The sequence below is a fragment of the Bombina bombina genome, chromosome 6 (genome assembly GCF_027579735.1).
Source record: "Bombina bombina isolate aBomBom1 chromosome 6, aBomBom1.pri, whole genome shotgun sequence".
Classification (NCBI taxonomy): Eukaryota; Metazoa; Chordata; class Amphibia; order Anura; family Bombinatoridae; genus Bombina; species Bombina bombina.
This window is the reverse complement of record NC_069504.1, coordinates 353,637,063-353,664,293: the sequence shown is the minus strand read 5'-3', so window position 1 is coordinate 353,664,293 and position 27,231 is coordinate 353,637,063. Positions and strand designations below refer to the sequence as shown.

The 27,231-nt window shown below is 41.5% G+C and overlaps 1 protein-coding gene across 1 annotated transcript in view; it reads right to left on the bottom strand.

Moving 5' to 3' along the window:
- LOC128664426 (M-phase inducer phosphatase 1-B-like) overlaps positions 1-27,231 on the bottom strand; it is a 510,343-nt gene that overhangs the window by 61,103 nt on the left and 422,009 nt on the right. The window contains exon 10 of the mRNA XM_053719257.1: positions 11,731-11,864. Coding sequence (XP_053575232.1) covers positions 11,731-11,864 — 134 coding nt within the window. The remainder of the gene's footprint in view (positions 1-11,730; positions 11,865-27,231) is intronic.

Sequence of the window (27,231 nt, the reverse complement as noted above, 5' to 3'; positions counted from 1 at the left end):
TGCAAAGTGATTTGTATGGGCCGCCCTGATGTACTTGGCGCCACAATATCACGCACCTCCTGAGCGGGAGACGAAGGTACTGACACGTGAGGAGAGTTAGTCGGCATAACTTCCCCCTCGTTGTCTGGTGAAATTTTCTTTACATGTACAGATTGGCTTTTATTTAAAGTAGCATCAATACAATTAGTACACAAATTTCTATTGGGCTCCACATTGGCCTTTAAACATATTGCACAAAGAGATTCCTCTGTGTCAGACATGTTTAAACAAACTAGCAATGAAACTAGCAAGCTTGGAAAATACTTTTCAAATAAATTTAAAAAACGTTACTGTGCCTTTAAGAAGCACAAAAAAGCTGTCACAGTTGAAATAACAATGAACCAAATTAGTTATAGCCAGCAAATTTTCACAGTAAATGCATTAAGTTAGCAAAGGATTGCACCCACCAGCAAATGGATGATTAACCCCTTAATACCCAAAAACGGATAACAATTTAATATAAGCGTTTTTATCACAGTCAAAAGCACAGTCTCACAGGTCTGCTGTGAGTGATTACCTCCCTCAAAACTAGTTTTGGAGACCCCTGGGCTCTGTAGAGACGTCCTGGATCATGGAGGAAGAAATAGGAAGGCTGTGACTGAATTTTTACTACGCAATAAAGCGCCAAAATAGGCCCCTCTCACTCATATTACAACAGTGGGGAAGCTCAGTAAACTGATTTTATTCCTAAATAAACGACAGCCATGTGGAAAAATAATGCCCAAAAAGTTTTATCACCAAGTACCTCATAGAAAAACGATTAACATGCCAGTAAACGTTTAACAAATAAAATTATGAAATGTTATTAATAAGCCTGCTGCTAGTCGCTTTCACTGTAGTGGAGGCTCAATATAAGTTAAATGTATACAGTATTTTCTTAGTGAAGTTCCATTCCCCAGAAATACCTCAGTGTAAACATACATATATATCAGCCTGATACCAGTCGCTACTACTGCATTTAAGGCTGCACTTACATTACATTGGTATTAGCAGTATTTTCTCAGTCAATTCCATTCCTTAGAAAATAATATACTGCAACATACCTCCTTGCAGGTGAACCCTGCCCGCTGTCCCCTGTTCTGAAGTTACCTCACTCCTCAGAATGGCCGAGAACAGCAAATGGATCTTAGTTACGACCGCTAAGATCATACACAAACTCAGGTAAATTCTTCTTCTAATGCTGCCTGAGAAAAAACAACACACTCCGGTGCTGTTTAAAATAACAAACTTTTGATTGAAGAAATAAAAACTAAGTTTAACAACCACAGTCCTCTCACACGTCCTATCTATTAGTTAGGTGCAAGAGAATGACTGGGTATGACGTAGAGGGGAGGAGCTATATAGCAGCTCTGCTTGGGTGATCCTCTTGCACTTCCTGTTAGGGAGGAGATATAATCCCATAAGTAATGGATGACCCGTGGACTGACTACACTTAACAGGAGAAATAATTTTTTTAAAAAACGTTACTGTGTCTTTAAATAAAAAGCACACACTTTTTTTCTTCCAAATCACTAAAAAACATCCGATCTTTATGAAAATTTCACCACATGATCCTAATGCTTTGAAATGATTGCACACAAATTTTCAAATCAATTAACCCCTTATTGACCAAACCGGAGCAAATTGCAGTAAACAACCGGTTTAACACACTACAGCACGGTGCCACAGTCTTTGCTGCGGCCCTACCTTCCCTTAGGGTTATTTGTAGCTGAAATATAAGCCTCCTTTATGTCCTCCTGCACTCTCAGGACTCTACACATAAAGCTGCATGAGCTGTCTTGAAAATCAACTGCGCAACTGAGGCGCGAAAATGAGGCCCCCTCCCTCTTCAGTCCAGAGTTATGGGGCCTTCCTGAGTCAGACTAGGCGTCTGATAATATGCCAGGTGAAATAAAAACCCTAAAAAGTGTTTACAACGTTTCAAACACTTAAATAAATATAAGATTCCATTAATAAAATAATCGATTTAGCCCATCACAGTGTCTACAAGTATTTAAGCCCTTAACTGAAGCCATCCTTCTATACTGCGTTTCAGAAAATGGCTTACCTTCCCTCATTGGGATTTCTGTCAGTCTTCTAGCATTACCAGGTCTTGTTAGAAATAAATGAGTGAGCATACTTAAAGCAGTTAAGCCTGCAAACTGTTCCCCCCAACTGAAGTTCTCCGGTATATCCCACAAGTAAGGATGAATCCGTGGACTGAATACACCAAGTAAGAGAAAGTAGTTTAATGTCCAAAGAATGCATAGGCTCAAACGGAGGAGACTGTAAAGCCTTCATAACCAAATTAAGACTCCAAGGAGGAGAAATTGATTTAATGACAGGTTTAATATGAACTAAAGCCTGTACAAAACAGTGAATATCAGGAAGTTTAGCAATCTTTCTGTGAAATAAAACAGAAAGAGCAGAGATTTGTCCTTTCAAGAAACTTGCAGACAAACCTTAATCCAAACCATACTGAAGAAACTGTAAAATTCTAGGAATTCTAAAAGAATGCCAAAAGAATTTATGAGAAGAACACCATGAAATTTAAGTCTTCCAAACTCGATAATAAATCTTTCTAGAGACAGATTTACGAGTTTGTAACATAGTATTAATCACTGAGTCAGAGAAACCTCTATGACTTAGCACTAAGCGTTCAATTTCCATACCTTCAAATTTAATGATTTGAGATACTGATGGAAAAATGGACCTTGAGACAGTAGGTCCTGCCTTAACGAAAGTGGCCAAGGTTGGCAACTGGACATCCGAACAAGATCCGCATACCAAAATCTGTGAGGCCATGCTGGAGCCACCAGCAACACAAACGATTGTTCCATGATGATTTTGGAGATCAGTCTTGGAAGAACTAGAGGCGGAAAGATGTAAGCAGGTTGATAACCCCATGGAAGTGTCAATGCATCTACTGCTTCCGTCTGAGCATCCCTGGACAGGTATCTGGGAAGTTTCTTGTTTAAATGAGAGGCCATTAGATCTATCTCTGGAAGACCCCACACATCTGAACAATCTGAGAAAACACATCTGGATGGAGAGACCACTCCCCCGGATGTAAAGTCTGACAGCTGAGATAATCCACCTCCCAATTGTCTACACCTGGGATATGGACCCCAGAGATTAGACAGGAGCTGGATTCCACCCAAGCAAGTATCCGAGATACTTCTTTCATGGCTTGGGGACTGTGAGTCCCACCCTGATGATTTACATATGCCACAGTTGTGATATTGTCTGTCTGAAAGCAAAAGAACAGTTCTCTCGTCAACAGAGGCCAAAATTGAAGACCTCTGAAAATTGCACGGAGTTCTAAAATATTGATTGGTAATCTCACCTCTTGAGATTTCCAAACCCCTTGTGCTGTCAGAGATCCCCAAACAGCTCCCCAACCTGAAAGACTTGCATCTGTAGTTATCACAGTCCAGGTTGGGCGAACAAAAGATGCCCCTTGAACTAAACGCTGGTGATTTAACCACCACATCAGAGAGCGTCGAACATTGAGATTTAAGGATATTAATTGTGATATCTTTGTATAATCCCTGCACCATTCCGTATACAAAGCTGAAGAGGTCTCATGTGAAAACAAGCAAAAGGAATTGTGTCCGATGCTGCAGTCATGAGGCCTAAAACTTCCATGCACATAGCCACTGAAGGGAATGACTGAGACTGAAGGTGCCGACAGGCTGCAACCAATTTCAAACGTCTCTTGTCTGTTAGAGACAGAGTCATGGACACAATCTATCTGGAAGCCTAAAAAGGTGACCCTTGTCTGAGGAATCAAGAAACTTTTTGGTAAATTGATCCTCCAACCATGTTTTTGAAGAAACAACACTAGTTGATTCGTGTGAGATTCTGCAGAACGCAAAGACTGATCTAGTACCAAGATATCGTCCAAATAAGGAAACACCGCAATACCCTGTTCTCTGATTACATAGAGTAGGGCACCTAGAACCTTTGAAAAGATTCTTGGAGCTGTTGCTAGGCCAAACGGAAAAGCAACAAATTGGTAATGCTTGTCTAGAAAAGAGAATCTCAGGAACTGATAATGTACCCCTTGAACAACTTTAATCTGTCTTAAAATGACAGGGAGGGCCGTGGACTCGTCGTATCGTAGAAGAAATCAATTTATCAGGTAAGCATAAATTTCCTTTTCTTCTACAAGATACAACGAGTCCACGGATTTCATCCTTACTTGTGGGATACAATACCGAAGCAACAGGACACGGATGAAAGGGAGGGACAAGACAGATACCTAAACGGAAGGCACCACTGCTTGAAGAACTTTCCTCCCAAAAACCGCCTCAGAAGAAGCAAAAGTATCAAATTTGGAAAATTTGGAAAAAGTATGAAGGGACGACCAAGTCGCAGCCTTACAAATCTGTTTAACAGATGCATCGTTTTTAAAGGCCCATGTGGAAGCCACAGCCCATTAGAATGAGCCATTATTCTTTCAGGAGGCTGCTGTCCAGCAGTCTCATATGCCAGGCGGATGATACTTCTCAGCCAAAAAGAAAGAGGTAGCCGTAGCTTTCTGACCCCTACACTTTCCAGAATAAACAATGAATAATGAAAATGATTGACGGAAATCCTTAGTTGCCTGTAAGTAAAACTTTAAGGCACGGACCACGTCCAAATTATGCAACATACGCTCCTTCTTAGAAGGGTTAGGACACAAGGAAGGAACAACAATTTCCTGATTAATATTCTTATTTGAAACAACCTTAGGAAGAAATCCAGGTTTAGTACGTAAAACCACCTTATCAGAATGAAAAATGAGAAGGCGAATCACACTAACGCTGAAAGCTCAGAAACTCTTCGAGCAGAAGAAATAGCAACCAAAAACAGTACTTTCCAAGGTAATAATTTAATATCTATGGAATGCATGGGTTCAAATGGAACCCCTTGAAGAACACGAAGAACTAAATTCAAACTCCAAGGAGGAGAAATAGGTCTAAATACAGGCTTAATTCTAGATAGAGCCTGACAAAAAGACTGAACATCTGCCAAACGTTTGTGAAACAGAAGTGACAAAGCAGAAATTTGTCCCTTTAAGGAACTTGCTGATAACCCTTTCTCTAGTCCTTCCTGGAGAAAAGACAGAATCCTAGAAATCCTAACTTTACTCCATGAGTAACCCTTGGATTCACACCAATAAAGATATTTACGCCATATCTTATGATAGATTTTTCTAGTGACAGGCTTTCTAGGCTGTATCAATGTATTGATGACCGAATCAGAGAATCCTCGCTTCAATAAAATCAAGCGTTCAATCTCCACGCAGTCCACTGCAGAGAAATTAGATTTGGATGTTGGAAAGGACCTTGAATGAGAAGATCCTGTCTCAAAGGAAGTTTCCACGGTGGCAGAGAGGACATGTCCACTAGATCCGCATACCAAGTCCTGCGTGGCCACGCAGGCGCTATCAGGATTACTGAAGCTCTCTCCTGTTTAATTCTAGCAATCATGCGTGGAAGGAGAGGAAACAGTGGAAACACATAAGCTAGGCTGAACGACCAAGGCACTGCCAAGGCATATATCAGTTTGGCCTGAGGATCCCTCAACCTGGATCCGTATCTTGGAAGCTTGGCATTCCGTCAAGTTGCCATCAGATCCAATTCCGCTCTGCCCCATCGGAGAATCAGTTAGGCAAACACCTCCGGGTGGAGTTCCCACTCCCCCGGATGAAAGGTCTGTCGACTTCCCAGTACTCTACTCCTGGAATGTAGATTGCTGACAAATGACAAGAGTGGGCCTCCGCCCATCTTATTATCTTGGATACTGCTATCATCGCTAAGGAACTCCATGTTCCCCCCTGATGATTGATATATGCCACAGTCGGCATGTTGTCCGACTGGAATCTGATGAATTTTGCCGAAGCCAACTGAGGCCACGCCTGAAGCGCATTGAATATTGCTCTCAGTTCAAGAATATTGATTGGAAGTAGAGACTCCACCTGAGTCCAAACACCCTGAGCCTTCAGGGAATTCCAGACTGCACCCCAGCCCAGTAGGCTGGTGTCCGTTGTCACTATCACCCACGTGGTTCTGCGGAAACAAGTCCCCTGGGACAAATGATCCGGCAACAACCACCAAAGAAGAGTGTGTCTGGTTTCTTGATCTAGATTTATCTGAGGAGATAAATCCACATAATTCCCATTCCACTGTCCGAGAATGCACAGCTGCAGTGGTCTGAGATGAAAGCGAGCAAACTGAATGATGTCCATTGCCGCTACCATTCATCCGATTACCTCCATACACTAAACCACTGATGGCCGAGGAATAGACTGAAGTGCTCGGCAAGTATTTGGAATGTAGATTGCTGACAGATGACAAGAGTGGGCCTCCGCCCATCTGATTATCTTGGCTACTGCTATCATCGCTAAGGAACTCCTTGTTCCCTCCTGATGATTGATATATGCCACAGTCGGGATGTTGTCCGACTGGATTTTGATGAATTTTGCCGAAGCCAACCGAGGCCACGCCTGAAGCGCATTGAATATTGCTCTCAGTTCCAGAATATTGATTGGAAGTAGAGACTCCACCTGAGTCCAAACACCCTGAGCCTTCAGGGAATTCCAGACTGCACCCCAGCCTAGTAGGCTGGCGTCCGTTGTCACTATCACCCACGTGGTTCTGCAGAAACAAGTCCCCTGGGACAAATGATCCGGCAACAACCACCAAAGAAGAGAGTGTCTGGTTTCTTGATCTAGATTTATCTGAGGAGATAAATACACATAATCCCCATTCCACTGTCCGAGCATGCACAGCTACAGTGGTCTGAGATGAAAGCGAGCAAACTGAATGATGTCCATTGCCGCTACCATTCATCCGATTACCTCCATACACTAAACCACTGATGGCCGAGGAATAGACTTTAGTGCTCGGCAAGTATTTAGAATCTTTGTTTTTCTGACCTCCATCAGAAATATTTTCATGGCTATCGAGTCTATCAGAGTTCCCAAGAAAGGAACCCTTGTCTGTGGAACTAATGAACTCTTCTCTATGTTCACCTTCCAATCATGAGTTCTCAGGAAAGACAACACTGTGTCCGTGTGAGATTTTGTCAGTTGATACGTTGACGCCTGGATTAGAATATCGTCCAGATAAGGCGCCACTGCTATGCCTCGCGGTCTGAGACATGCCAGAAGAGAGACTAGAACCTTTGTGAAGATTCTGGGTGCTATAGCCAACCCGAAGGGAAGAGCCACGAACTGAATGTTTGTCCAGGAAGGCAAACCTTAGAAACTGATGATGATCCTTGTGGATAGGAATATGAAGGTAAGCATCCTTCAGATCCACAGTAGTCATATATTGACCCTCTTGGATCATTGGTGAGATTGTTCATATAGTCTCCATTTTGAACGATGGGACTCTGAGAAACTTGTTTAGACACTTGAGGTCTAAAATGGGTCTGAAAGTTCCCTCTTTTTTGGGAACAACGAATAGGTTTGAGTAAAATCCCTGTCCCTGTTCCGATCTTGGAACGGGACAAATTACTCCCATAGTAAAAAGGTCTTTTACACAGCGTAAGAACGCCTCTCTTTATCTGGTCTGCAGATAATCTTGAAAGATGAAATCTCCCTCTTGGGAGAAAATCCTTCAATTCCAATTGATAACCGTGGGTCACTATTTCCAGTGCCCAGGGGTCCTGAACATCTCTTGCCCAAGCCTGGGCAAAGAAAGGCAGTCTGCCCCCTACGAGATCCGCTCCTGGATCGGGGGCTGCCCCTTCATGCTGCCTTTGTAGCAGCAGCGGGCTTCTTTGATTGTTTACCTTTATTTCAAATCTGGTTGGGTCTCCAGACTGACTTAGATTGGCCAAAATTCCCTTCCTGCTTTGTGGAGGAAGAGGAGGCAGAGGGTCCTCCTTTATAATTCCGAAAGGAGCGAAAATTATTTTGTTTACCCCTCATCTTAACAGGGCATAGCCTTTGCCTCCAGTAATGTCAGAAATTATTTCCTTCAATTCAGGCCAGAATTGGGAAATAGCTAAAAGGGAATAGCTAAAAGCTTAGTTTTTGATGACAAATCAACAGACCAAGATTTGAGCCATGACGCTCTAGAATAGCAAATCCTGCATTTTTCGCTGCTAATTTAGCAATTTGAAAAGCAGCATCATTAATGAAAGAATTTGCTAGCTTGAGAGCCTTAACTCTATCCAAAATGTCATCTCAACTTTTAGAGACTCTTCCAGAGCCTCAAACCAAAAAGCTGCTGCAGTAGTTACTGGAACAATGCAGGCCGTAGGTTGTAAAAGAAAACCCTGATAAATAATTTCTTTAGAAGACCCTCTAACTTCTTATCCATAGGGTCTTTGAAAGCTCAACTCTCCTCGATGGGTATAGTAGTACGCTTAGCCAGGGTAGATATAGCTCCCTCTACCTTAGGGACCGTTTCCCATATCAGACACCATTCGGGACTTGTGGCAAACATTTTCTTAAAAATAGGAGTGGGAGAAATTTGGTATACCTGGTCTATCCCATTCCTTTTTTACCCTGTAATACTGGTAATTTAGATAATACCTCTGTAAGGGTAGTTGACATAACTGCAGCCATCTCCTGCAGAGTAAAGGAATTAGACGCACTAGAGGTACTTGGCATCGCTTGTGCGGGCGTTAAAGGTTGTGATACTTGGGGAGAATTGGGTGGCATATCCCGATTCTCTTCAGACTGAGAATCATCCTTAGGCACACTTTCTTGACCTAAAATATGGTCTTTACAATGTAAGGCCCTTTCAGTACAAGAGGTACACAATGTAAGAGGGGGTTCCACAATAGCTTCTAACCACATAGAACAATGAGATTCCTCAATGTCAGACATGTTGAACAGACTAGTAATAACCACAGAAGTCGTTTAAACACTTTATTTATTGCTTTAAATACTTTTCTGAAAAACGTGTGCTGCGCTTTTAAGAAAGAAAAAGTGAATTTTTTTTCCAAAACTGCTTAAATAACGTTAATTTGTCTCCAAAATTAACTAAAACTTATTGGTTTATCCGAAAATTACTGCACCCCATGATTAAGGGGATAAATAAGGCTCTAAAGTGAAAAAAATATCAGTTTACACAAAAATACCCTCTGCACCTCGCCACAGCTCTACTGTGGCCCTCTCCCAGAGTGTCATATCATGCCTTTATGTCACTTAGAAAAATAAAAACAAGGGACTCCAGTAACACCCCTCTGTATAACAGGTCTACTGCTTACCCCATTCCCTTACAGGGAAATAAATGCCAGCCAGTTCTGATATATCAAGTCTCTTCAGAAATAAAGGTCTGCACATACCTTAATGCTGCTTGAAGCATGAAACCGTTCTCCACACTGAAGATGTCCTTATGTTACCTTCAGAAGTCTTGTGGGAACCAACGTGGATCTTAGTTACAGCTGCTAAGATCATCAACCTCAGGGCAGAAATCTTCTTCTATAACCCCCTGAGGAAAATAGTACACACCGGTACCATTTAAAATAAAAAACTTCTTGATTGAAGAAAATAAAGCTAACACCTCACTTTACCTCTTCCTAGTATAACACAGGCAAAGAGAATGACTGGGGGTGGAGGGGAAGGGAGGAGCTATATATACAACTCTGCTGTGGTGCTCTTTGCCACTTCCTGTTAGCAGGAGGATAATATCCCACAAGTAAGGATGAAATCAGTGGACTCGTCGTTTCCTGTAGAAGAAAAAACAAAACAACCCAGCTACAATTTGACAAAATTAAATGTGTGACTAAACTGAAGATATTTATTATATTTACTGCTTTCTGTAAAAAAAATAAATAAAAAAAATTCTCTCTATCGGAGTTAATAACCCTGGCTCTTGGAATAAAAGTAATCTTACCCCTTAATACCAAATGTAGTGAAAAAAGTCTGCAGAAGCCCAGAGACAGATGCTTGGAGCTGTAACTCCTCAGCCATGAGGCACAGGCGGTAACAAGTATTATGTTAATAGCACAGGAAAGAAGTTAACTGTTGCACTGTCAGATATGCTCAAAGAAAAGCTAAACACTGCAAGAGTATGAAGTTCGCCAACGCGAGTTGGCAGCAAGACTCCGTAGCATGCAGGGTAAAAAAAGAAATGTGCAACATGAGCCGGGGTGCGCTATGAGAGACACCAAGTCAGGAGTGCACCTCAGTATTGCTAAAGCGAAGTAAATAAAGGTATAACAATAATAAAAAATACATAAAAAATCTACCAAATAAACAAGAATAAATTGTCAGCCCTCAATACTAAGAGGTTCCCCAGAATACAAATATCTACCAAAACAGATTTTATATATATATATATATATATATATATATATATATATATATATATATATATATATATATATATATATATATATATATATATATATATATATATATATATATATATACACACACACATATACACACACACACACACACACCTACCATAACAGATATATATATATATACACACACATATATATACATACATGTATGAATGCCATGTAATCTGTTTAATAATTGTCCCCTGGCACCTGCTGTACCTGCTAATAGCCTTTGGGCCATGTCAGTGCAAAGTGTGTTTCTTTACTTACCTGAACTGCACCCTTTACTGGGATTATCCACTGCAGAAGTGACAGCTTCAGGTAGAGAGTCCATTCAGTGCTTGTGACCAGCTCCTTCACCGGAAGTAATTCAGTCACTACCCAAAACTTCATTCTCCCCTATGTCTTTCAATATCAGCAATCTGAGGGGAAATAGACCCCTCTCAACAAAGAATCCTGAGAACCTAAATTCTTGACCTTCCTCCTGGGAGGCAAAAATAAGACTAGCATACCAGAGAGGTAGGAGGCAGGGCCGGCTCAACCATGGGACCAAGTGGGTCCAATGGAGCCATGCAGCACTTGACAAGGGGCAGCACTTCAGTGATTGAGTCAGTCACGGTCAGAAACAGACCATGTCTGTGTCTCCGTTGGGGGAAATCGCAGGCTCCCAGCAGCATATCTTCCTTATGCACAAAGACTTAGAACTAGTCAGAGGTGATCTTCAAGGTGGGACCAGTGCATCTCTTCCCTAACTACCTTCACACTTATTGCACAATTGAGCATAAGTATCAGTTGCATGCAGGTAGGCAGGCGGATTTAGGAAGGTCAGCGAACAGGCTAGTAGGTTGATATGCTAATCAGTAATCACCACCTTACGAAAGGTTGTTTAGCTAAATTGCAACTAGCTGTTATCCTAATAAAATCAAAAGCCGAGTGACTGACAGTGACCTCTCCTATATCCCAGATTATTGAGAGATACAGGTATATACCTTTAAAATAATAATAAAAAAAAAACTATAGGATAAAAACGTATTCACGTTTTCTTGACAATTTTTCCCCACATTAATGTGTCCATATCAAGCAAATACAGGCAGCAAATATTCCTCTCTTGCCCCTCAATACAAAGTCCCTACATAAAGTACACCACAAGATAGTGTAGGATAAAATATATTTAATAGGTAATTAGTCAATTCATAGGTAACAAAATAGACACAAACAAAACAACTTCAATGAATCCATTTGTTTGGGCACAGGAATTTAAAAAGTTTTCTAGCTGTCATAAAAATACAATATTTTAGAAAAAGTTAGAAAAAGTGTACAATACAAAATAAAAGAAAGGGCAGCATATATTCCCAGATGGAGCCACAATTGACACAATTTTTATTGTACATGTATGTTCATTTGTTTTTTACTCACATCTTTGGACCTCTTTCAGAAGAGAATTCACAGTGAAATATAAGGATTATTCGCTTTTGCACCACTGAAGGGACCAGAGGTGTTTTTAGAAAATAATCCAAAACCTCTTCTTGTTTGTCAAGATTTAATGCACCCTGAGGAAAATAAATAAAGAATATATTTTATGCATACCTGATAAATGTATTTCCTTTGGCAGTGAGAGTCCACAAAAACATTCATAACCTGTGGGAATACTTCACCTGGCCACCAGGAGGAGGCAAAGATACCTCAAACAGAACATTGAAGTATCCCTCCCACTTCCCCTACCCTCTCAGTAGTTTGAGCCGCAAGGGGTACAAAGGTTCCAAGACTGCCGTCACTACACAAGTACAGGGCGGGAAATCTATACCCAAGCTGTGGAGTACACGAATGTTAGGGAGGGAAGTCAGTCCTAATTACTAGATACCACCGCTTGAGGAACCCTTCTCCCAAAGGATGCCTATGCCGAGGCAAAAAACATCAAATCTGTAGAATTTCAAGAATGTATAAGGAAGATTTGTAGCAGTGTTGCAAATCTGTTCAACTGAAGCCTCATTCTTGAAGGCCCAAGAAGTGGACAACGCCCGGGAAGAATGTGCCATAATTAGGCATGGAGGTTGCTGGCCCTTTTCGGTGTAAGCCATGCAAATCAGACTTTGCAGCAAGAAGGAAAGAGTAACAGCTGAGGCCTTCAGCCCCGTGCGCTTTCCAGAAAACAGGATAAACAAGGAAGATAACTGACGAAAGTCCTTAGAGTGTTAAAATTCTACCTTTACGCTACTGACCAGAGATGTGGACTATGACTTGTGACTCGACATATTCAAGGAAGACTTGTGACTTGACTTAGACAGAAATGACACGAGACTTGACTTGAGCCCTATGAATTGCCAAATCTTTATACATTCTAAAGGTCAGAGTTGTGACCTAGGATGGTCCCTGGAGAATGACAAACAAAATAATATATTTAAAATACCTAACTCACTTTTGTTTTAAGTGCACCCCAAGATATTTATTTTTGGTCAAACCATAAAATATGATAAAATGCCATCGGAAAGTGTTATGTTGTAACTTTTTTGTTTTGTTTGTTTTTATTTCTGGAGTGGAGGCAGGGTGAGGGGGTAGCTTAAAATGGTAATAAAAAAGGTTAAACAAAATCCCAGAATGCCACTATCTAATGTTATTTGTTAATGTGTAACCCTTATGTGAACAATTTACACACATGCTGTGACTGACTAACCAAATTATCATATTATGTTGTATTTGTTACACTGGGCTTTTCTCTTCTTCACATAAAAAGAAAATGCAAAAAACAGTCCTTAGAAAAGTATAGCAAAATTTGCCTGTGTAGAATCTTGTGAAAGATCTCGCATTACTGGAGAATTATGAAGATCATTACATCTAAGCAGAGAGATTTTTGGGAGGCATTTCATCTCTCTTGAACAAACAGGTTTTGTTCTTTATCTTATAGCATTCAGAGAGCGTTATCCACAGACAGTCTCATTTTTGGCTTCCTGTCTTTGTCTTTTAAAGGGACATTCTGGTCAATGTTTAAATGTACACAAACAAATTACATCTTTGTGTAGAAACATATTTGCAATATACATGTATTGGCAAAATGCTTGTAAAAGTTATCACTGTTTTAGTGTTAACTGAGGCAACAGGATTGATATTCTCAGGGCACACCAGCATTTTAAATACTGCAGCAAAACAGTGGGGTTTGTCCGATAGACTTTTAGCTAATTTAATCGTTTTGCAAGTGCAATGCTTTATAAGGTTTAAAGAAAAGAACCCTCACCTACATTGACTCTCAAAGTATGACAGCACATGAATATTGTTTGTCCTTATGTCACAATTTCAAATTTTAATTCTCACATGAAATTTAACTGGAAAGAGATACATATTTTAAATACCTTCTTGATATGAATTAGTATACATTATATACAGTAATTAATACTCAGACGCTTTATTATGAAAAGAGTACGAATGAAACATTTGAAGCTTAAAGCTGAGAACTTGACCTAGACTTGCTTTTGTCGACTCGAGACGTGACTTAGGACTTGCTTGTCTTGACTCGGGACTTACTTATAACTTGCAAACCAATGACTTGGTCCCACCTCTGGCTTGAAATACATCTAAATTATGCAACAATCTCTCCTTGGAGGAGGGTGACAGATCGTGACAGAGAGCTGGAACTACACTGTATATATATATATATATTTTTTTTTTTTATGTATATATATATATATATATATATATATATATATATATATATATATATATATATATAAATATATATTTTCCCCTCCAAGTGAGCAACTTAAGAGCTATAGAATGCATAGGTTTAAACGGAGACTGTTGAACTCTAAGAACAAGATTTAGGCTCCAAGGAGGCACAACTGGTTTGAAAACAGGTCTAATTCTAGCCATGACCTGAATAAACTCTTTTTATGTAATAGAATTGAAAGGGCAGAAGTTTGGCCAACAGGTCCTTCTCCAGACCATCCTGAAGAAACTGCAAATTAATGTGGAATTGTCACTCTATGCCAAGAGAATCCATGCTGTTCACTCTAATATAGGTAAGCCCTCCAGACCTTATAATAAATGCACCTGTTAACAGGCTAGTGCGCCTGAATGAGTGTCAATCACAGTTTCAGAGAATCCTCTGAGACAAGACTAACCGTTCAATCTCCAAGCAGTCAGCCTCAGAGTATTTAGATTTTGATAGAATGGACCCTGCTCTAGAAAATCCGGTCTCAGAGGAAACCGCCACGCCAGACTACATGCTCACAAGGTCATGCAGGAGCTAGAAGAATGGCTGAAAGTCCCTCCAGTTTGATCCGAGCTACCGCTTGAGGCAATAGCACAATCAGAGGAAACAGATACACTAGATTGAAGTGTCAGGGGACCACCAAAGCGTCCACCTGAGGGTCTCTCGATCTTGACCCGTATCTCAGTTTGGCATTGAAACGGGAGATCTCGCAGAACACTTCCGGAGTTAGGAAACATTTTCCTGAGTGGAGAGTCTGTCTGCTCAAGAAATACGCTTACCAGTTCTCCACACCTGAAATGTGGATGGCTGATATCTGACAATTGAATGTCTCTGCCCATTGATGAATGCGGGATACCTCCTGGCTCGCCAGGGAACTTTGTGTTACGTCCTGATGGTTGACATAAGCCACAGTGGTGGTGATGTTCTGATTGATATCCAATGTAACGGGCAGAACAAAGCTGAGACCACAACAGCAGAGCATTGAAGATGGCCCTCAATGCCAAAATGTTGATAGCAAAGAGATTCTTCCTCACGGTACCAGGTTTCCTCAGCGCTAAGAAAAGCCCATACAGCACCCCATCCTGACAAGCTTACTTCTGTGGTAATCACCCAGGATGGGCGTAGGAAACAAATACCCTGAAAACGAGGGTCTTTGACTGCCACCAATCGAGACTCTCTCTAGTCTGGGGATCCAGAGATATCACCTAAGACAGGTTGGAATGGTCTCAATTCCACTGTCCAAGTATTCACAACTGTAGTGTTCTCAGAGAAAACTGAATAGCGTCGAAGCCCCAACCATAAGACCTACCACCCTCCATGCATTGGGCCACTGAAGGCTGGAGTAGTGGGCTGGAACAGATGCCAGGCTGTCTGACATTTCTCCTTGCACTGATCTGTGAGATATATGCACTTGCGGACAATTAATGATCCCTAGGAAGTTCACCCTCGTACTTGGAATGAGAGAACATCTTTTCCAGCCATGCTTCCGAATATTTCAGAGTAACTTCTCTGTGTGAGCGGTGAGCTCTTGATAAAGGTAAAGATATTGTCCAGGTAAAGATATTGTCCAGGTAAGGAGCAACTGCAAAACCCTGTAGGCAACAGAGCCCCCAGCACCTTGGTAAAATACTTTGGTTGGTGCCATAGCTAGACCAAACGGGAGAGGTGATCTCTGTGGATTGAAATATGAAGGTACGCATCCTTCAGGTCTATGGTAGCCATGAATGGACCCCCCTGAACGAGAGAAAAAAAATAACCACAAAAAAAAAACGCTGACCTTTTTCCGGTTTCCCCGAGATCCTGGATAAAAGAAGTCTTTTCCGCGGGGGGACAAGACTGAAAACCTATTTAGTATCCCTGAGAAATAATGTCCAGCAGCCAAGGGTCCTGGACTGATTGGGCCCAAACCTTTTGAAACAGAGATAACCAGGAGGAGGCAAAGACACCCGAAACTAAGCATTAAATATCCCTCCCACTTTCCCTACCCTCTCAGTAGTTTAAGTCAAGGATAAGGAAAAAGTAGAGATTAAGGGGTACAGAGGGGCCCATAAGACTGCCGCCACTAACAGAAATCAGAGCAGGTTTGTGGACTCTGCCAAGGAAGAAAATATTTTATCAGGTAAGCATAAATTGTGTTTTCTTTCTAATGGCAGTGAGAGTCAAGTCAATGTATTCATAACCTATGGGAAACCAATACCAAAGCTGTGGAGTCCATGATAAAATATAGTGAGGAGAAGGAAGAGAAGGCACCACTGCTTAAAGAACCTTTCTCCCAAAAGATGCCTTAGCTGAGACAAACATGAAATCTATAAAAAATGTATGAAAGTAGCAATGAAGACCAAGTAGCAGCCCTACAAATCAGCTCAACCGAAATCTTATTCTTAACGGCCCAAGGAAAAGAAACTGTACAACTGGAAAGTGCCGTAATCCGTGATGGAGGCTGCTGACTCCCTTCTATAAAAGCCATGCAAATCAAACCTCTGAGCAAGAAGGAAAAGGAAACAGCTGAAGCTTTGAGACATTTGGGGGTACCAGACACAGGATAAACAAGGAAGAAGATTGACGAACATCTTAGGTATCATGCCGATAGAATCTTAAAGTTCCAACAACATCCAGATTATCTAAAAGTCTTTCCTTCGAGAAAGGAGGATTGGGACAAATAGACAGAACAACAACTTCTTGATAGATATTGAGACATAAGACAACCTGAGGAAAAAACACATCTGTGTTCGAAGTACAGCCTTATCAGAATATAAAATGAAATAAGAGAGGTCACAACCAGAGGGTAGACATTACTGACACTCTACGAGCAGAGGCTAAAAAAAACCAACAGAAAAAAACGTCCAAAGAAATAACTTGGGAATCTTCTCTGCGGCAAAGCTAAGCAATTTATCTCCAAGCAGTCATCCTCAGAGAATCTAGAAAATGATAGAACAGACATTGCGCAGAAGATCCGGCCTCTGAAACAGTCTCCATGGATGAGCAGATGACATTCCCACAAAATCTGCATACCAAGTACTGGGTGGCCACGCAGGAGCTAGCAATCATTGAAATGGCCTCCTGTTTGATTTGAGCTATCACTCAAAGGAATCTGCTTCCCAGAATGTCCATGCCTGGAATGTGGATGGCAAAAATTTGGCATTGGTAGGTCGCTGCCCATCAAAGGATACGAGACACTTTCCGCATCGCCACAGAACTGCAAGTTCCGCCCTAGAGATTGACATAGGCCACTGAAGAGATGATGTTCAACTAAAAGGCGATGAAGAAGTCCCTCATGTCCAGAATGTAGATTGGAAAGATCACTTTCTCAGGTCGCCAGGTACCCTGAGCCCTCATCCCAAACTGACAAACTTACATCTGTAGACAAGATCTCCCAAGATGGGTGTCTGAAGCACATGCCCTGTAGAACGGGTTCTTGAGACAGCCACTAAGAAAAAAAACAAACAAACACTCTCTCAACTCTGGATCTAGAGATTTCACGTGAGACAGGTCTAAATGATACCTATCCATAGTTCGAGAATACAAAACTGTAGAGCTGTCAGATGGATGCGAGGAAAAAGGATTAACAACCGAATCCTCGACCATAAGACCTACCATCTCCAAGATTTAGCCACCAAAGGCCAAGGAGTGGCATAAAATAGATGTCAGGCCGGCCTGAAGCAGCTTCCTGCACTGATCTGCAAGATAAATACACATGCTGATAGAGACTAGGATGATCCAAGGAAAATCACTCAAGTTGGGTGAAATAACTTTCAGGTTTAAGATCCAGTCATGCATCCGAAAATACCAGAGTAACTTCTAAGCTTAATTCAGATGAAATCCTACTTTTAACAACATTTCCCGCAATCCTCCAAGTATGGTGCCACAGCAATCCACTGTAGTCTGACTACAGCAAGAATGGCTCCTAGAGCCTTTGGAAAAATCCTGGGAACCATAGCTAACCCAAATTGAAGGGCTATGAACTGTCAATGTTTGTCCAAGAAATCAAAACAAAAGTAATGGAAATAATCTTGGAGAAAAGACATGCATCCCCTATATCAAGGGGTTGTCATCAATTAACCTTGCTGTACGAGAGGAAGAATGGACCTGATGGTCTCCACCTTGATAAAGTACCCTTAAAAACATTAGTTAAGGCACTTCAGGTCTAAAATAGGATGAAAAGTTCCCTTCTTCTGGGAACGATGAAAGGTTAGAATAGAACCCTTCTGCTCTCTCTGCCTGAGGAATGGTAACAACCCCCATAGGTACCAGAGCGTCTACACTTAGGAAAGTTTTATTACTTTCTGGCTTCCCAGAGATCCTTGAAATGAAGCACCTTCTCCAGGAGGGCAAAATTGGAACCTAGTTTGTATCCCTGAATATAATGTCCATGAACCTAGAGTCCTGGGTGAACTGGACCCAAGCTTCCTTAAAGAGAGACAATCTGCCTCCTTCACAAGAGCCCAGGTCAGGGGCCGACCCTTCAAGATGACTGTTTGCCGAGTTTGGTCTCTTGGGCTGGTACGCCTGAGCATCTCAAACAGGTACGCCTGAGTACTCATATTGCAAAATCCCATAAAGGGAAAGATAGGAGGTTGCATCGCAATAAATAACAGTTCAAGATATTGACATACTGAAAGAATTCCATTTAAAAAGAATATGCTCATGCATCGCAATAATCACGACACATGTCATGAAATAGCAAAAATTCCCATAGCGGGGAAATCATGTTATTGTACAGCAATGAAAAGTAACAGTAAAAGGTATGAGAATACTGGAGTATCACATTAGAGAAACATAATATTGCACAGCAATAATAATGTTAATACCAAGTATCCCCTAGTGGGAAAAAATGTTATTGTATAACCATAAAAAAAAAACAGCAGATCTTAACAATATCATAAAATCCCATTTATTGCATGGCAATGAATAAAAACAGTACTGTCCTCCAAAGTAGCTGGCACCGTGCGTTTTAAGTACAGAGTTAACCAAATAAAAAAAAATGGGTTAATTCCGGTGCCCGATTATCTTTTGTATAAGTGGAAATAGAAAGGGATACCCCCAAATCCACCCAATTCCTTGGATATACAAACAAGGAGGGAATAGGGAAAAGAACTTCGGTGGTTCTTATTTAGGTGTCAAATATAAGAAATTCAACACCTCCTTAAACAAATAGGATTTCTAAGGTATAATTTGAATTTATAGCATCACAGATAAAGACGTCCACTGTCTTTAGAGCCTGTATCCACTCCTGGATCGCCTCCAGGGGCGATTCTACAGTAAAAAAAATCAGATAAGAACACAAGAATTTTGCAGCTTCAGCCATGGCACCAATGCCTATCACCGGTTGGAAAAGCGAGCCCGACTGAAGGAAGACCTTCCTCAGATATCCCTCTAACTTTCTATCCAGAGAGTCCCGAAAAGATGTGCTATCCTCCAGCGGGATAGTAGTGCGTTTAGCCAGCGTGGAAATTTGAGCCCCTAACCACATTGTGCACAGTCTTCCACACTTCCATATAAACAGCTGGCACAGCACAAACCTTTTCCTAAAAGACACAGAGTGAGTAAAAGGTACGCCTGGTTTCTCCCATTCTTTAGAAATAATCTCCGCTATTCCTGAAGGTATCGGGAACACATCTGGGGTTCTTTGCCTAGGTCTAAAGACTGAATCCAGCCACTGAATCTGGGTCTCCTTAGAAGGCTTCAATTCAGGCACACCCAGAGTACTGACCTCTTTAAGTAGATATCTTAGATACTCTATTTTAAATTTGAAAGTGATTTCCTCAGAGTCCCCCTTCGATTCTTTGGAGGTGTCAGAGAATGAAAGTTCTCCCTCAGAGCTAACCAAGGAGTCATCAACAGAAGGTTGTCCAATACTGTCTGCTGCAAGAGCAGACAGACAACTCTATTCTCAGGAGAACAATGTTTAGACTTTATCTTCCTTTTCCCTGCAATTGGCATAGCGCGCAGGGCAGAGAATTGCATGCTTTGAATTTGGAGTCGCTGTAGAATTAAAAGAGTTTATTTAGGAATAGTTAAAGGGACAGTTTACACCAGAACTTTTATTGTTTTAAAAGATAGATAATCCCTTTATTACCCATTTCCCAGTTTTGCATAACCAACACAGTTATAATAAAATACTTTTAACCTCTGTGATTATCTTGTATCTAAGCCTCTGCAAACTGCCCATTTTTCAGTTCTTTTGACAGACTTGCAGTCTAGCCAATCAGTGCCTGCTCCCAGATAACTTCTCGTGCACGAGCACAGTGTTATCTATATGAAATACGTGAACTAACACCCTCTAGTGGTGAAAAACTGTTAAAATCCAATCTCAAAGAGGTGGGCTTCAAGGTCTAAGAAATTAGCATATGAACCTCCTAGGTTAAGCTTTCAACTAAGAATACCAAGAGAACAAAGCAAAATTGGTGATAAAAGTAAATTGGAAAATTGTTTAAAATTACATGCCCTATCTGAATCATGAAAGTTAATTTTGGCCTAGACTGTCCCTTTAAAGAAAAACATAATTTATGCTTACCTGATAAATTCCTTTCTTCTGTAGTGTGATCAGTCCACGGGTCATCATTACTTCTGGGATATTACTCCTCCCCAACAGGAAGTGCAAGAGGATTCACCCAGCAGAGCTGCATATAGCTCCTCCCCTCTACGTCACTCCCAGTCATTCGACCAAGGACCAATGAGAAAGGAAAAGCCAAGGGTGAAGTGGTGACTGGAGTATAAATTAAAAAATATTTACCTGCCTTAAAAACAGGGCGGGCCGTGGACTGATCACACTACAGAAGAAAGGAATTTATCAGGTAAGCATAAATTATGTTTTCTTCTGTTAAGTGTGATCAGTCCACGGGTCATCATTACTTCTGGGATACCAATACCAAAGCAAAAGTACACGGATGACGGGAGGGATAGGCAGGCTCTTTATACAGAAGGAACCACTGCCTGAAGAACCTTTCTCCCAAAAATAGCCTCCGATGAAGCAAAAGTGTCAAATTTGTAAAATTTGGAAAAAGTATGAAGCGAAGACCAAGTTGCAGCCTTGCAAATCTGTTCAACAGAGGCCTCATTCTTGAAGGCCCAAGTGGAAGCCACAGCTCTAGTAGAATGAGCTGTAATTCTTTCAGGAGGCTGCTGTCCAGCAGTCTCATAAGCTAAACGAATTATGCTACGAAGCCAAAAAGAAAGAGAGGTAGCGGAAGCTTTTTGACCTCTCCTCTGCCCAGAGAAAATGACAAACAGAGAAGACGTTTGTCGAAATTCCTTAGTTGCCTGTAAGTAAAATTTTAGAGCACGGACTACATCCAGGTTGTGCAGTAGACGTTCCTTCTTTGAAGAAGGATTCGGGCATAAAGAAGGAACAACAATCTCTTGATTGATATTCCTGTTAGTAACTACCTTAGGTAAGAACCCAGGTTTAGTACGCAGGACTACCTTATCCGAATGAAAAATCAAATAAGGAGAATCACAATGTAAAGCTGATAATTCAGAGACTCTTCGAGCCGAGGAAATAGCCATTAAAAATAGAACTTTCCAAGATAACAACTTTATATCAATGGAATGAAGGGGTTCAAACGGAACGCCCTGTAAAACATTAAGAACAAGGTTTAAACTCCATGGTGGAGCAACAGTTTTAAACACAGGCTTAATCCTGGTCAAAGCCTGACAAAAAGCCTGGACGTCAGGAACTTCTGACAGACGTTTGTGTAACAGAATGGACAGAGCTGAGATCTGTCCCTTTAATGAACTAGCAGATAAACCCTTTTCTAAACCTTCTTGTAGAAAAGACAATATCCTAGGAATCCTAACCTTACTCCAAGAGTAACCTTTGGATTCACACCAATATAGGTATTTACGCCATATCTTATGGTAAATCTTTCTGGTAACAGGTTTCCTAGCCTGTATTAAGGTATCAATAACTGACTCAGAAAACCCACGTCTTGATAAAATCAAGCGTTCAATTTCCAAGCAGTCAGCTTCAGAGAAGTTAGATTTTGATGTTTGAAGGGACCCTGTATCAGAAGGTCCTGCTTCAGAGGTAGAGACCAAGGTGGACAGGATGACATGTCCACCAGGTCTGCATACCAAGTCCTGCGTGGCCACGCAGGTGCTATTAGAATCACTGATGCTCTCTCTTGTTTGATTCTGGCAATCAATCGAGGAAGCAACGGGAAGGGTGGAAACATGTAAGCCATCCTGAAGTCCCAGGGTGCTGTCAGAGCATCTATCAGGACTGCTCCTGGATCCCTGGATCTGGACCCGTAACGAGGAAGCTTGGCGTTCTGTCGAGACGCCATGAGATCTATCTCTGGTTTGCCCCAACGTCGCAGTATTTGGGCAAAGACCTCCGGATGAAGTTCCCACTCCCCCGGATGAAAAGTCTGACGACTTAAGAAATCCGCCTCCCAGTTCTCCACTCCCGGGATGTGGATTGCTGACAGGTGGCAAGAGTGAGACTCTGCCCAGAGAATTATCTTTGATACTTCCATCATAGCTAGGGAGCTTCTTGTCCCTCCCTGATGGTTGATGTAAGCAACAGTCGTGATGTTGTCCGACTGAAACCTGATGAACCCCCGAGTTGTCAACTGGGGCCAAGCCAGGAGGGCATTGAGAACTGCTCTCAATTCCAGAATGTTTATTGGCAGGAGACTCTCCTCCTGACTCCATTGTCCCTGAGCCTTCAGAGAATTCCAGACGGCACCCCAACCTAGAAGGCTGGCGTCTGTTGTTACAATTGTCCAGTCTGGACTGCTGAATGGCATCCCCCTGGACAGATGTGGCCGAGAAAGCCACCATAGAAGAGAATTTCTGGTCTCTTGATCCAGATTCAGAGAAGGGGATAAATCTGAGTAATCCCCATTCCACTGACTTAGCATGCACAGTTGCAGTGGTCTGAGGTGTAAGCGTGCAAAGGGTACTATGTCCATTGCCGCTACCATTAAGCCGATTACCTCCATGCATTGAGCCACTGACGGGTGTTGAATGGAATGTAGGGTGCGGCAAGCACTTTGAAGTCTTGTTAGCCTGTCCTCTGTCAGGTAAATCTTCATTTCTACAGAATCTATAAGAGTCCCCAGGAAGGGAACTCTTGTGAGTGGAACGAGTGAACTTTTCTTTTCGTTCACCTTCCATCCATGTGACCTTAGAAATGCCAGCACTAACTCTGTATGAGACTTGGCAGTTTGAAAGCTTGAAGCTTGTATCAGAATGTCGTCTAGGTATGGAGCTACCGAGATTCCCCGCGGTCTTAGTACCGCCAGAAGAGCACCCAGAACCTTTGTGAAGATTCTTGGAGCTGTAGCCAATCCGAATGGAAGAGCCACAAACTGGTAATGCCTGTCTAGGAAGGCAAACCTTAGGTACCGATAATGATCTTTGTGAATCGGTATGTGAAGGTAAGCATCTTTTAAATCTACAGTGGTCATGTACTGACCCTCTTGGATCATAGGTAAAATTGTCCGAATAGTCTCCATCTTGAACGATGGAACTCTTAGGAATTTGTTTAGGATCTTTAAGTCCAGGATTGGTCTGAAAGTTCCCTCTTTTTTGGGAACCACAAACAGATTTGAGTAAAACCCCTGTCCCTGTTCCGATCGTGGAACTGGATGGATTACTCCCATTAACAAGAGCTCTTGTACGCAGCGTAGAAACGCCTCTTTCTTTGTCTGGATTGTTGACAATCTTGACAGATGAAATCTCTCTCTTGGAGGAGAGTATTTGAAGTCCAGAAGGTATCCCTGAGATATTATCTCTAGCGCCCAGGGATCCTGGACATCTCTTGCCCAAGCCTGGGCGAAGAGAGAAAGTCTGCCCCCCACTAGATCCGATCCCGGATCGGGGGCCCTCAATTCATGCTGTTTTAGGGGCAGCAGCAGGTTTCCTGGCCTGCTTGCCCTTGTTCCAGGACTGGTTAGGTTTCCAGCCTTGTCTGTAGCGAGCAACAGCTCCTTCCTGTTTTGGTGCAGAGGAAGTTGATGCTGCTCCTGCTTTGAAATTACAAAAGGAACGAAAATTAGACTGTCTAGCCTTAACTTTGGCTTTGTCCTGAGGCAGGGCATGGCCTTTACCTCCTGTAATGTCAGCGATAATCTCTTTCAACCCGGGCCCGAATAAGGTCTGCCCTTTGAAAGGTATATTAAGCAATTTAGACTTAGAAGTAACATCAGCTGACCAGGATTTTAGCCACAGCGCCCTGCGTGCCTGAATGGCGAATCCTAAATTCTTCGCCGTAAGTTTAGTAAGATGTACTACGGCCTCCGAAATGAATGAATTAGCTAGTTTAAGGACTCTAAGCCTGTCCGTAATGTCGTCCAGAGTAGCTGAACCAATGTTCTCTTCCAGAGACTCAATCCAGAATGCCGCTGCAGCCGTGATCGGCGCAATGCATGCAAGGGGTTGCAATATAAAACCTTGTTGAACAAACATTTTCTTAAGGTAACCCTCTAACTTTTTATCCATTGGATCTGAAAAAGCACAGCTATCCTCCACCGGGATAGTGGTACGCTTAGCTAAGGTAGAAACTGCTCCCTCCACCTTAGGGACTGTTTGCCATAAGTCCCTTGTGGTGGCGTCTATTGGAAACATTTTTCTAAATATCGGAGGGGGTGAGAACGGCACACCGGGTCTATCCCACTCCTTAGTAACAATTTCAGTAAGTCTCTTAGGTATAGGAAAAACCTCAGTACTCGTCGGTACCGCAAAATATTTATCCAACCTACACATTTTCTCTGGTATTGCAACTGTGTTACAATCATTCAGAGCCGCTAACACCTCCCCTAGTAATACACGGAGGTTTTCCAGTTTAAATTTAAAATTTGAAATATCTGAATCCAGTCTATTTGGATCAGAACCGTCACCCACAGAATGAAGTTCTCCGTCCTCATGTTCTGCCACCTGTGACGCAGTGTCTGACATGGCCCTAATATTATCAGCGCACTCTGTTCTCACCCCAGAGTGATCACGCTTACCTCTTAGTTCTGGTAATTTAGCCAAAACCTCAGTCATAACAGTAGCCATATCCTGTAATGTGATTTGTAATGGCCGCCCAGATGTACTCGGCGCTACAATATCACGCACCTCCCTCTGAGCGGGAGATGTAGGTACTGACACGTGAGGCGAGTTAGTCGGCATAACTCTCCCCTCGTTGTTTGGTGAAATTTGTTCAATTTGTACAGATTGACTTTTATTTAAAGTAGCATCAATACAGTTAGTACATAAATTTCTATTGGGCTCCACTTTGGCATTGCAACAAATGACACAGGTATCATCCTCTGAATTAGACATGTTTAACACACTAGCAAATAAACTTGCAACTTGGAAATACAATTCAATTAGAATAATATTAGAACGTACTGTGCCTTTAAGAAGCACAGAAGATCTATGACAGTTGAAAATTAATAAATTGAAACAGTTATAGCCTCAATCCTTGTAAACAACACAACTTTAGCAAAGGTTTAATCCCATTAGCAAAGATAACAAATTCTGAAAGCAGGAAACAAATTACAGAATAAACGTTTTTTATCTCAGTCAAACTACAATTCTCACAGCTCTGCTGAGAGAAATTACCTCCCTCAAAATAAGTTTTGAAGACCCCTGAGCTCTGTAGAGATGAACCGGATCATGCAGGGAATACAATGAGTTGCTGACTGAAATATTTGATGCGTAGTAAAAGTGCCAAAAAAACGGCCCCTCCCCCTCACACACAGCAGTGAGGGAGAACAGAAACTGTCAGAAAACAGATTAAGCAACTGCCAAGTGGAAAAATAGTGCCCAAACATTTATTCACTCAGTACCTCAGTAAATGAAAACGATTTTACATTCCAGCAAAAACGTTAAACATAATCTCTAGTTATTAAACAGCTTTATGTATTTCTTACAGTGTAATTCTAGTGAAGTACCATTCCCCAGAATACTGAAGTGTAAAGTATACATACATGACATTATATCGGTATGGCAGGATTTTCTCATCAATTCCATTGTCAGAAAATAAAAGCTGCTACATACCTCTATGCAGATTCATCTGCCCGCTGTCCCCTGATCTGAAGTTTACCTCTCCTCAGATGGCCGAGAAACAGCAATATGATCTTAACTACTCCGGCTAAAATCATAGCAAAAACTCTGGTAGATTCTTCTTCAAACTCTGCCAGAGAGGTAATAACACACTCCGGTGCTATTTTAAAATAACAAACTTTTGATTGAAGATATAAAACTAAGTATAATCACCATAGTCCTCTCACACATCCTATCTAGTCGTTGGGTGCAAGAGAATGACTGGGAGTGACGTAGAGGGGAGGAGCTATATGCAGCTCTGCTGGGTGAATCCTCTTGCACTTCCTGTTGGGGAGGAGTAATATCCCAGAAGTAATGATGACCCGTGGACTGATCACACTTAACAGAAGAAAATATATTTTCCTTATGCAATATTATCGCTATTAATGAAAGATTGCCTAGATAATCATATAGCTGCGGAAATACAATCACACTTTTCCATTCATACCAAGTGTAATGTGGGGACCACCGGTGGTATAACAATATAACAAATATATAAAAATTGGACTATGTGGTGGAAAAGTGTGATTGTATTTCTGCAGCTATATGATTATCTAGGCAATCTTTCATTAATAGCGATAATATTGCATAAGGAAAATATATTTTTCTTTAACTATTCCTAAATAAACTTTTAATTTTTACATTCATTCTGGCTGATGCTGTTGCTTTTTTAGCGCACTTTTGTTAATTTTTACATTCATTCTGGCTGATGCTGTTGCTTTTTTAGCGCACTTTTGTTATTATATGCATTTTCTCTTTGGAAAGTTGTAGAGGCTTTCCTTTTTAAGTTGATAGGTTATAGATCATAGGCTTTAAAACACAACTATGGTTGTATGGTTTAACTTTTGTGTGTGTGTGACTTCATGATTGTTAACTTAAATATAGATATGTATGTGAATATGAGAGTTCAAACTTGATTTACACAATATTTTCTTTTGTTAAGGTGGTGATTTTTAAATTCACAATACAGGGCTCAGCACACTTTCTTTTGTATGTCTATAAACAATTATTTTGTGGTAGTGTGCAAGTAGTCCGTACGGAGAGTCCAGTCTGAGGACTCTGTGCCACCGCTGCCTAGGCCGATCACCATATAACTAGACCTTTGTCTGAAGGTCCTATACGTGTACCAGTGTGGCTCTGAGGGCACTTGAGATAGTACCTAACTTATACAGAAATTC